This window comes from Corvus moneduloides, chromosome 4 (genome assembly GCF_009650955.1).
Source record: "Corvus moneduloides isolate bCorMon1 chromosome 4, bCorMon1.pri, whole genome shotgun sequence".
Lineage (NCBI taxonomy): Eukaryota > Metazoa > Chordata > Aves > Passeriformes > Corvidae > Corvus > Corvus moneduloides.
Genome location: NC_045479.1, coordinates 68,047,477 through 68,059,955, shown reverse-complemented (window position 1 = coordinate 68,059,955; position 12,479 = coordinate 68,047,477). Strand labels below are relative to the sequence as shown.

The window sequence follows — 12,479 nt, the reverse complement described above, 5'->3', positions numbered from 1 at the left end:
CTTCAACAGGCATTTATCAAATGAAACACACACCAAATACAACTCTTCTCCCTAATCCCAAGTCAAACAGCCTTTGAGTTTCAGACCCTCAGGAAGAGATTTCCATATGATCCTCCTCTGTCTCCATTTATGATTAGCCCTTCTAAATTTCAGCATTTATCTGACAAAGCACATTGGGGAAGCTTTTCTTTTATCTGCAAAGCCTGTGTTTCTGCTTTTCCTTAGCTGCTGCTGCATCACTCTGCAGCCGCTCAACTTGGGAGGAAAAGACTTCAGTCAAGACCCTTTGATTCAGTAAAGCCAGGATCTCTTTCCAGATGATGGTAACCCCAAACCCTTGCACTCTGTGCCAACACTGAAGCAAGCCAACATTCACAGAAGGGGTTATAAATGCTGCCTCAGAGCCAAAATCTCACTTTTGGGGTATGGGAATGAAAATAAAACCTATGTGCCTGGTGGGTCCCACTGGCAATATCTGTGTGGCCTGTCAGAGGGGTCTTTGCAGTTTTGGGAGCGAACTTGTGGTGTTGAAACATTTCAATCTGGCCTGGCAGAGCTGTCACACTGAGCCACTGGTGACTCCTGTGTGCAGAAGCACCAATTCCACTCCCTGTCCTCCTGCAGCCCGGGGTATGGTCCTCATTACTCAGCAATTGATATGTTTCAAATGACATATTCATAAACCCCCGAGTCTGATCACAGCTAATTCACAGACAGAAAGGGAGTTCATTTGCTTAATACACTGCTTTTTGCAAACACCCTGATTGTTCCCAGATGCATCCGGTTTTGCCCAGCAGCACTTGAGGCAGGAGGAGAAATAATTTCAGCTCCCCAGAATCACTGGCCAAAGCTGTTTCAAGACGCTCCAGGAGCCCTCCTGCATCCTTTTGAGGGAGTGGTACCCAGCTCTCTCCTTCAATCAGACCCACCATCTTCTGCTGTTTTTTTTCTACACCAAAAAGGAGTACCTCAAAGATGATCAGAGGGCTGGAACATCTCTCCCATGAAGAAAAGAGGAGAGAGCTGGGGTTGTTCAGCCTGGAAAAGAGAAGACTCCAGGGAGACCCCATTGCAGCCTTCCAGTACTTAAAGGAGTCTTATTAAAAAGAGGAAGAGTTACTTTTTCCTTGGGCAGATAGAGAGGGGAAAAGGAGGAACTGTTTTAAACTAAAAAAAGGAGGGATTTAGATTAGATGTTAGGAAGAAATTCTTTACTCAGTTCTAGTTAAAGGTGGCTTGCCCATGGCAGGGGGTGTGGAACTAGATGGTTTTTAAGATCTCTTCCAACCCAAACCTTTCTATGATTCTGTGATTCTATGAAAATACAGCAGCAGGACCTCTGAACTCTCCACTGGGCAGAGCACCTGATATCACACACACAAGCACTGAAAGGCAGTGTAAAGCCAGATGCAGGTTAGGCTGCTATTTTGATCTCACCTGTGGCAGAGAAAGCAGAACTGCTGATCCCCAGTGCTCTTTCCTAAACTTCCCGTAGGAAGGGAAAAGCCTCCAAAAAAGGTTGAGGTTGGTGAAAAGAAGGAAGTTTCACATGAGAATTTAAGAGACTGACTCCTGAGCAATTCAAGCCAATGCAGGTCCAGATCTTGAGGCCCAACAAAGTTATGGAGGAACCTCTTTCATGGCAAAACCCAGCAAACCAGCCCTCTGTTCCAGCCCGTGGCAAGACACTCATGGAAAAATACAGCTTTGAAGTGACAGCCAGAAGCTTGGGCTTGGATGAACATTTTATTTACAGCTTCTAATTCAATTCAGCTACAAGATAAGGTAACATTAATAAAAACAACGCTACTCAGAACTTACAAAATAACTTTCATCTGAAATCTCATTATAAGACACAAACAATATGGGTCAGTTGGTGAGATTTCCCCTAGCAAAGCGCATGTTGCTCCCAGAGGGAGCCCAGCCCACTGAGGACCTGCTGGGACAAAGAGCTGCTCATCTTGGCAACCTCAGCCCACTCCTGCCCCTGTGGAGCAGCTCGAGGACCCCCCCAATGCTGGTGGCTTTGCCTGTAAAGCAGGCAAACCGAAGTGTTGTGCCCGTATCTGCAAAGAGTATTAATACCGGAGACATACTCAAGTCCAAAACATCCACTTTATCTTCATCTGTTCCACCTAAAGGTGATTTCACTCTGAGTACAAGCTACCTAGCAGCATTGTCATTAAGCCAGAAAAGCATCTGAGATGCTGCAGTGGACATTCCTGTACATATGGGGGCACTGGGGTGCTCAGAGATCTGAGTACTGCATGAAACAGAGGTTAGTGCTTTTTCTGGCCATGAGTTTTTCATCATCACCCTCCTGGCTTTCCCCATTCGCACATTACTTGAAAACAGCAAAACGATTTGTTGTACTAATAAAATTCAACCACGGGTCACTTGCAAACTAGTTAGTGTGATTTACAGAGCAATTTGCTTCCTATATTGATTACAAGGAGTTGAAGGTGTGATCAAACACTTAAAAAAACATAATATCACGTGACACCATTTCTGCTCCCTCAGAAGGGGACACATCTTCCCAGACCAGGCTTCTTGGCTGTCATCTTCCTGTGGTTTTTTACTGTCATTGATTAAGCCCCAAATAAGTAGGTTGGCCAGGGCAGCTCACATAGATTTCCTGCAGTATATTTTAAGCTGTGATTATTAATATACTGAGCAGTACTTTAGCAGAGATATTCTCCAATAGTCCATTTTAATTTTTAATTGAACTAAGAAAAATTAGAAAAGGCATTTAGATGACATAGGAAGCCAAGCCCTGTGCCCTTGTGATGAAGGTGACTAAACTTCCCCTCAGCCAGCTGCAAAGCATGAGAGAACCTGGTGCAGCCTATGCAGAGACCATTAGTATGGTGTTTTGTTTTAATTAGTCATCCTGATTTAGCTGTTCTCCTTCCCCCACTGGCCTGACTCATGGTTATCCAGGTGCTCTCTGAGCACACCAAGTGTCATGGGCAGCTGAGGGGTTTCACCTCCTAGATGACTATGTGCTTAAAAACCATTACCCATTAACAATTTTGTACTGGTATTTTTAAGCAACTTTCCAGAAAACGAGGCTGAATGTGCTTCCGGCAATTCAAGTCGCCTTCAGCCATCCCCATTCAGGTTTGTCGGTACTGGGTAGGATCCTGCCCCCGCCCCCCATCTTATCAGCTGTAGCCAGGGCATTTGGGTGCTATGGGAAGTTTCATTTCCTGCTGCTTTGGCTGCCTGTGGCTGGCCTGAAGCCTTTGTAAAAGGAAAGACATTCTTCTAATTCTTGTTATTAACCTGTTGGGGATCTCCGAGACAGGAGCCAAAATTGTCAGGAAAGTGTAGGACGCTATAGTTTTCACCAGCCCATCCTTACAAAGCCACCATCAGACTCTCATTGTTTCCAGTCTTCCTTTTTTTTTTACAAAAGTGAAAAATAAGGCAGATGGAGCATGGACTTATTTTAATACATATTTGTGTTTGACTCATGAGCCTACAAGCAATGCCTGCCTGTGGCACCATCACAACGTCTTCTGCTGCCAACCACGTTCCCAATGCAGGTGTGGAGCCCAGCACTGAACCCCAGCAATTCACGATGGCGAGCAGAGAAGCTGGAAGTATTTTAAGCAGATGCAATCCATTTCTCAAAGCTAAGCAGTGCCTCAAAAAACACAGTTAAGGGATATAATAACAGTGTCAAAAATGACCAGCGGTGCTTTTCTATCTCATTGGCAGGGACTGGGACAGTTTTGCCAAAGAATAAAGTAAAAATATCTTGAATTTGACCTTCCCACAGATATGCCTTTGCAGATCCTTCCCAGGCAGCACTACTGAAGCTTCCCTGAGCTCTGCAGGCAGTCACGGTGTGAAGCTGCTGAGAAAATCAGCTGAAAACCCTTTTCTCTCCCTACGCTTGTGAAAACCTGTGGCTGTAGCAAACTATCAAATGATGAAACATGCAGTTCCTACCTGAACAAGGAGCTCCAGCTTCCTGTCATCAAGAAGGTGCACTTGGCATCTGCGACCCTCCGTCATCTGCAAGAGAGAAGAGGAATGTGTGTCAGGGTGCTTGGTGTTCCAGCTCAGCACATGGCTGCTGGTATCCCCCAGCACAAGTTAGAGGCTTTCATTTGATGCAGTCCTTTTGGTTTGTGTTTACTTATTTCTTTTTAAATTAGTCCCCCATCTTTTGGCACCAGGGTAAAGAAAAGGCTGGAAGGAGAAAAAGAACAGCCACCCTGGTAGCTGTCAGGGAGCGGCGTCTGGTGCCTGCTTGGATGCAGCTGCCAGGAGGAGGTTGCTCCAGTATGTACAATGGGGGCACGGGATGGATTGCAGCACAGAAGTCCTGACATTTCATATTGAAGCCTCCAGCTCTGCAGCTGGCTTAGCTGGCAGAGGAGACATCCAGGCAAGTTTCCCCAAGCCCCTCAACAGCAGTGATCCAGCCATGCCACAGGTACTGAGGAGCCAGGCTCCTCCCTGGGCCGTGCTGATGGTGTTCCCTGGAGTGGCCTCAGGTGTTTGCTTTGCCCTGAATCCTGAAATGGGCTTGTCCTACTTGGAGCATACTATTTAAGATGTACCACAGGAGCCACTTGTGACCATTGTACTGGTCCAAAGGTGCTTCCATACCAGCACAGTTTATTACAACAGTTAGCAAATGATATCAATGAAACTATTACATATACAAGATTTATATGAGATTTCCAAGGTCCATCAATTGAGGCCCTAAGAAATAAATGAGCTATGATATGAGAGAAGCCCTTTGCAGTGCATTAAGCCCTTTCTTGCAGAGAGCACTGTGAGTGAGGAGCAACTTCGCTTTGCAGAGTTACAGATCTCAGCTTAGTCCCACAAAGCCCTTCAGGCATAGGCACAATCCCACTATCTGTTAATGGGATATGCGCCGCCTTAAGCCTCTTTGGCTCTTGGAAATCCCTTTCTCAGCACGACTTAGGCAGCACACAGGCACCCCCCCCAGTGTGGGCTTGCCCTACAACACTCACGCACACCTCGACCCATGTTGGCACAGACCCAGCATAGTCTCACAGCTCTGCTTAGACCACCAGGGACCCACCCACCCCCACAAAGGCACCTTCCTGTGCTTTGCATGGATCCCCAGCTCAATTGAATAATGTTGCTTGCCATGATGAGTCCTAAAGCATCACCAAAAGGGAGCAGAGGGTCCACAGGATCCTGGCAGGGGGGTCACAGACTGCTGAAGACATGAGTGCCGCAGCATCCTGGGCATTAGTGCCCTTATCCATCACCTCTTCCCACCAGTGCTAGCTGAGCTGAGCCCCTGATGCAAAGCTGCCTTGCAGAGAGTGGGGAGAAGTGTGCTTGGGGGGTTAACTGAGGACAGTTCAGCTTTCTGCTTCAGCTCTGTGGGTTAAAAATCGGGTGCTCCTGTGGCTGATGGGGCTGGATGTGCTGGCGTCTGGGAGGCAGTGGTGGATGCTCCTCCATCAACTTTGCCCATTCAAGAATCCAGACGTGTGGCCATTGCCACGGGATCTGCAACCTCAGCCGTCTCCAGCAGTATCATCCTCATCCTGCTGTCTCTCAGCACAGGAGCCCATCAGCCTTTTCTGGGTGCTTCTGTCCTCCCTCTTGACATCTCTGTTCCACATCCATCTCTCCCTTAGGGTCGGGTCGGAGTGAGTCTTACCCTGCTCCCAGCCCCGTCCACAAAGCAAACATTCAAATGTTTCAACAACTCTATTGAACCTCAAGCTGGCCATGCAAGATGCAGAGTGTATTATGAGAAAACTTTAGTCAAAATGAGCTTTTCCCTTCAACTTATGCACAATTTACAATTGTGGAAGGTACAATCCCATGTGATTCATGCAGATTTTACCCCTTTTTGTTATTCACATCAGCACGTCTCTGAGTATCCTGCATGCCAAATAACATTGCTTTCCCTCTCTTCTTCCATCAGCACAACTGGAGCCCTGGCATTGCAGCCAAAGGAAAGCCTTGTGAAACAAGGCTTCTCATAAATGTCAGCCAGTTACTGCCATGGCAGTAAATTGTCTTACGAATATTTCCTCCAGTAAGAAATGTTATGCAAAATATGGTTTCTCCTAAGGTGTATTACTTGGTGAGTGAGATTTTTCACTGTTAAACAGCTTTCAGCTCAGCTGTAAAGCTACGCCAGAGGCTCACAGAAGGGCTTTGCAATGGTTTCTCCTGCTTGGAACAAGAGTTGTGTGGATCATGTTCATGCAGGCACAAGGAACTGCAAGCTTCCTTCACTGGGCTTCCCCGGCAGATAAAATTCTGAGTGCCTGAGCTGTGCTTTGACATCTCCCTCATCCTCTTACTGCCACATATCCACTGCATCTCCAAGATGGAGAATGTGCACTTATATTCCAGCTTTAATATGACTTTACCCAAGGCAAGAGATAAAGCAATGAGTTTGTTGTGGTGATGGCAGGGATGGGAACACAGTCCAGCTTTCGTGTGTTATGCTCCGTTTGCTATAACAAAGTTGAAATATGAATAAAAGAAGGTGAAAGGGGGAAGAGGGAACATTTTCTGAGATGTCTGACTTTGTGTTTTAATGTTTCAGCAAAGCACTTGCTTTCTGTGCGGAGCTTCTTTAGCTCTCCATGCTTTTCCAGCCCAGAGTTTCATAACCCCTTAGTGCTTTCACTGCTAAAAGAAATCCCAAATGCAAACAGCTGGGAACATGAATAAATATCTGAATAAAGCAATGCTCTGAAATGCAGCACATGGTGGTTGACTAATTGAAAGGCATTTCATGAACATCCCTTGAAGCTCAGCAGGTCCACAGGTTGGAAGCATTTCCTTCCCCCAGCCATGAGGCTTTTCATTTCTCTTAGAAATGCACAGTGCTCTCCAAGAGAAAAGAAAAGAAGGTAGAGACAGGCTTCCTATTCGATATAAGCTAAAATATGATGGTCCTGCCCTCCCTTCTTTCTGCTTTATTATTCCGCCAGGTGTCTGAAGCCCACATTATGTGCTTTTTTGCATTGTCGGATCAATACAAACTCTGCTAGTTTGTCAGAGCAAGAAACAGGAGCATTTCAAAGCACAGCGAGAAGGCCCTGATTTAGCACAGTCTTGGTAAAAGACGCTGCCTCTGACACTGCAAATTGGCTGCTCTGCACTGTCTGCTGCACTGCCGTGCATGGGGCTGTTGCTGGCTCCTGGGAAACGAGTCAGGGAATGCTTTCTGCTTCCCTGTGCAATCAGAGAAAGGAAATCAACACCAAAGCCCTACGGATGGGAGCAGGAGGTCACCAAGATGAGCTGAAGAGTGCCAGAGTTTGGATGGAGGGAGACCACATGTTCTCCTTTCCCAAGGCTCATACCCAGAGAAGGATGGGGACAACTAAGCAAAGAGGAACTTGAACTAAGAGGCACAAAGGCATAGCTTTCCCTTCACCTTGAAAAAGCAAAATCCCAGCACAGGGACAAGAAACAATGGTTAAGAAGACTTCCTGTCAGAAGAGGAGGACACTTGATGTGGCAGGGAAACAGGGGAGTTCAGTCCTAATCAAGTCCTGGTTTTCACAGTGAGCTCAGTGAGATTTCCTGTACCAACACAGTCCTCCACTTTCCTTCTGAAAGGCAAGATCCCTCTCCCCTACCTCCAGAAATTAAAAAGCCAAGTTCAGCCTAACAGTTAAGATGCCCTTGATGCTCAAAACAGAGAGAACACTCAGACATTTCAAGTGAGGTGAGAGTTCCTAGTTGAGTTCCATGGTTATTCCTGCTGCTCACTCAGCTGCAGCGCTGCCAGGATGCTGTATCCACACCAATCCCTCCTATTTCCAAGGCTTCTCAAGACATGTGAAGAGGTGGGACTGTGTTACACACTCCTGAGTGCTAACAGTTCATCCATATGGCAGTGAGCTGCACGCGCTGGGTGTGAATATGGGCCACGAGCATCTCATGGGCCAGACTTAACACAAGCTCAGATGGAAATTATGCACCAAAATGCAGAACACATTTTCTTCCCCCCAAACATCTCAGTAAGTCACATTTTTTTCTGAAAATCTGCCACTTCTTTTAGTGCCTGCACATGCAGCATGACCCCCCAAGTGCTTGAAGAACTGAGCACGAATGCTTTTAAAAAGCTCTGTCATTTATACACATGAGTGTGTAAAGACTAGGGATAATATATAATCAATACCCAAACACAAATACTGCTTGTAAGGCACGTGAAGACCAGGAGCAATGTGTTTGTGTGGCTGAGGAGCTGGATTAGTCTGCAGGAGGGCTGATCATACACAGGGCATTCATTCTTTCTCTGCTCCTTGGCTTCTGCACCTTGAGGATGGAAAAACTGATCCTGACCTTTGCAAAATGTTTTGAGGTCCATCAGAGACAGCAAGTCCTGCCATATACACTCATTTACTCTAATACAGAGATGCTACAGAGAGGAAATCTGTCTTGTGGTTACTCATGGGATCTTCTGAATCGCAGCTGTTTTTCTCAAGGAAAGGACATTTTAGTTACCTTTATCACAAGACTTTAAATCTCCTTTGGAGGTTCCTACCCAAATATTTACACAATGGGTTTCCTAGGGAAGGCAGGCTGGCGGTTGTTTTGCTTTGTGCCATGAACTGCTCTGATGACTGCCCTCCTCTCTATTCATCTTCACTGTAACTCAAACATTGTCTCGGAGAATCCTATAAACTGTCTGTGACACAGCCCCAAAACCCTCACCACACTCAGCTAATCCCTGTACAGCCGTCACTTTGTCACTAAATTATCACAACTGCCCACAGAACTGCTCCATCCAACACAAACAGCCAAGGAGATGGGAGAAAATGGCTCCAAAGAGAACCTTTCCCTTTCAAAATGAAAAGTCCCTCCTGGTGAAAGTACCGTCACACTAAATAACTCAAAGGCACCAAATGCAAATGCTATTTACAATGTCAGTTCTATAAATATCCATGGCACGTTTCTTTAGCCGGTGACTGCAGGAATAAAGAAGAATACAGCGTGTTCTTCCTTGAATCACATCAGAAATTATAATTGGAGGCAGAATCTTTCCTAAACGCTCACTGCCTGTATGGGAGGCAATTACTGTGCTGAATCCACAAAAATCTGTGTCACTCTGTCCACTGTTTGGACAGAGCTGCTGAAAGGCGGTAGGGAGAGATGACAGCCCACTGATTGCAGTAAACTCTTGGAATAAACACCCTGCTCCCACTTGACCACTTCTTACCACCTTCTCATCCTGGCAACTCCTAAGCTTGTCGAGAGAGGGAGGGGGGAAAAGCAGCGTGTTTTTGATGTCTGCACAGCTTTGTGCATGTGGCAGCACTTCACTTTGCTGAACTGGGGCCAGTCTGGCAAGCAGCTGCCTGTCGCACTGACCAGCACTGGCTCTTCATGTACCTGCATCCATCTGCCATCTCCTGTCCTACACACACGCTTCAAGACCCTGGAGGAATGGACTATCTTTCTTTTTATGCCATGTGTTTGCAGACCATCCTCCCTGTTGCTGGTCTGCATCTGGATCTAATAAATGTTACTGATGGTGGCTGGGATGAGGATGGCTGTGAGACAGTTCTTGGAATGTCTGAGCTGAGCCTCGGGGTTGACCCTTGATGGGGACCTGGGAGAGGGGACATGGCCACAGATGACTTTGCCCTCGGTGAGGAGCAGCGCTGGCTGAGCTCTGCCCTTGGGACTCGCTTGTTTTTGCAGTCAGAGTGTCACAGAATCATTAAGGTTGGAAAGACTTCCAAGAACATCAAGCCCAGCCTTCAACCAAACACCACCATGCCCACTAAACCATATTGTGAAGTGACACACTTACTTGTTTTTCAAACACTTCCAGGGCTTCCCTGGAAAGCCTGTTCCAATGCTTAAATCTGGTCCTTTAGGTGTGACTCAATGGGAAAAATATGTAATGAAGAGGAGGAGGATAATTGTTGGTGCAAATCTGGTTCATCTGTCCCAGCCATGGCGCTTGCCCACTGCCCTGCACTGGTGAGCAGTGGTCATGCCATCCTCTGAGCATGGTCTGGAGCACTGCTCATGCCATCCTCTGGTCCAAGTCCAAAGCCCTCACACGCACTCACTTCCCCTGCTCTTCCTTTTCACTAAAATGGGCAATATCTGAGGCACCTGTGCCTCACTGGCTCAAAGCTCTGAGGATGGGAGACAGGTGAAACTATTGTTTCACTGTCTCAATACAGTCCTCATTTCCACTATTTATTTCCACGAGTCTTTCCTAGATAAATAGTTTGTGTTGTTATTATTTTTTTCAAGAGGGAGAAAAAAGATTTTATTTTGACCCAAGACTCCTGTCTTGTAAGCAGAGGTCTGTGTAGCCTGTCCTGTCTGTCAAGGTCAACAACACAGCACCAAACATGAGCTGAGCTTTCTGAAATAAGCCAGTATAGAATCACAGAATCCCAGAATGATTTGTGTTGGAAGGGACCTTAAAGACCATCTAGTTCCACCCCCTCTGCCACAGGCAGGGATGCCACCCACTAGATCAGGTTGCTCGGAGCCCTATCCAGCCTGGACTCAAACACTTCCAGGGATCAGGTATGAAGAAGTAGGAACCCATTAGACAACGCTTTTTCATTCAAATTTGTTCATGCTATTATTTCTTATGGGAAAGGCTATTTGGTGCTCCGGAGCAGGACAGGTTAGCTGTAAGCCAGTTGTTTTTTCCCTGGGAAGGGTATGCCAGCTGTATTCTCAGGCATTTGTCACCTTCTAGCAGTACTTTGGTAAGAGAACTATGACGTCATGTATTCAAACAAACAGGAACAACCTTTTAATTATTCCATTTCAAGGGAACTTTGTGGCAGATGTAGGTTTGAAGCTGAGAAGAAAGGCCCAAGAGATAGGCTGTAGATACGGACGATGGTGATACGAAGGGAAGTAGCCAATGGCTGATGCCTAACAAGACTTCACCTTCTAAAGCAGTGTGGGTTTCCCTGTTACAGAAGTGCTTTGAGGCTCTGTGAAACACATGCATAGTCCAGAGCTGGACTGACTGGCCAGAAAACAGAAGTTGACAATGATGAAGCACCTCCCACAGGTTTGATAGGACCAGAGAAATATATTGTGTGTGAGGCCTTTGGCTTTCCCTGCGCACCTCTTTACCCCACTCCTTGAAAAATTAATGTCCTTTCCAATGGATTAGTGAACAGAGGCAAAATTTTCAAAACCACTGTTAAAGATACAGCTCTTAAAACCCTCTCCCATCCAGCAGGAAGAGAGTGATGCTTGATGTTACCCATCACATGGGGGATCTGCACAGGGACGTGTTTAAGAGGGCTTGTATCAAGTAATGCAACCATTTCTGCAAAAACTCGTTTGTCAGGAGAGAGGAGAACAGCTTCAGTAATTAGAAAGCAAGAGTCCTGCTTGAGAAAGGAGGTGGGACAGTGTCAGCCACAGTGTCACCCTGTCGGAAGCACCACTTGGACGGCGCGACCCAGCCATTGTGTGGATGCTGACAGGGAGCGATGGGACAAAAATTAAGGCCAGCTACAGACTGAGTGACCTGGTGACTTCCCTGTTTTGTCTTAGGAGCTGACAAAAGAATTCCTGGCCTGCCCAGGGGCTCCTCACTTCCTCCACACAGAGCTTTCCAGCCTTGCTCGGGCTGTGGCATCACCCAGGGACATCTGCACAGGTTATTTTTCATTCTTCCCCTAAACAGTGCTCAGCAAAAATGCTCTGATTCAGCAAAGCCCACAGCTGTGTCCATAAATCCCCTTTATTTCAGTGTGACATAAGCAAGTGTTTAAGTGGCTTACTGTATCAGGGCTGAAACGAAAAACTGTCTCCTACGGTCCTTAAGTCCATTTACAACATCAAGCAATAACTCTCAGGCGAACTTTAAAGTCAGGAATGCCGCATCTAAACCTCAAAACACCTGGTGCTTGAGCTGTGTAGTTAGAATGAAATCTAATTCCAACACTGCATTTTAAACCGAGCAGGGCATTACCCGCAGATGCCTAAATGACCGCTTTGAGCGCGGCCGGCCTCCGAGGCCTGATTTCAGTTATATCCTGAGATAAGAAAGTCCTTTCCTGGACAGACCTGCTTCCTCACTAGAATGGAGCCTGTGCTGGTTTAGGTCACGTATTGTTTTCTTCCTTGAAAATAATACAGATCTAAATCTTTTCAAATACAAAGGGAAGAAATTCTTGCACCCTCCCTGCCTTCTGATGTTGAGGCAGGAGGAGAAGGCATTCCCAATGAACACTTTTTACTATGTTTGAGTCCTTTGCTCTTGTAATTCTTTCCCTTCCCTTTCTTGGCAAGGAAATAAACCATTTGCCAGTTTAAAAATATACCAGCTTCCAAGAATTATCCCCATTATTTACAAGGCAGGAGTGGAGAGTGTAGGAGCTTTGATATGGTTGGTCAGATCATCCTCTGAGCTCTGGAGCTGAGGCTGACCACAGGGAGGTTACACAGTCTTCAGTATTACTTATTATTTTTAGTCTGAAGGATTCACTGGTCACAGATGTCTT

At 46.3% G+C, this 12,479-nt stretch overlaps 1 protein-coding gene across 9 annotated transcripts in view; it reads right to left on the bottom strand.

The window, feature by feature from the left end:
* Positions 1-12,479, bottom strand: part of FRMD4A (FERM domain containing 4A) — a 358,272-nt gene that overhangs the window by 123,014 nt on the left and 222,779 nt on the right. For all 9 annotated transcript variants that reach the window (XM_032107903.1, XM_032107901.1, XM_032107904.1 and 6 more), the window contains one exon: positions 3,958-4,023. In XM_032107903.1, the coding sequence (XP_031963794.1) occupies positions 3,958-4,023 (66 nt within the window). The remainder of the gene's footprint in view (positions 1-3,957; positions 4,024-12,479) is intronic.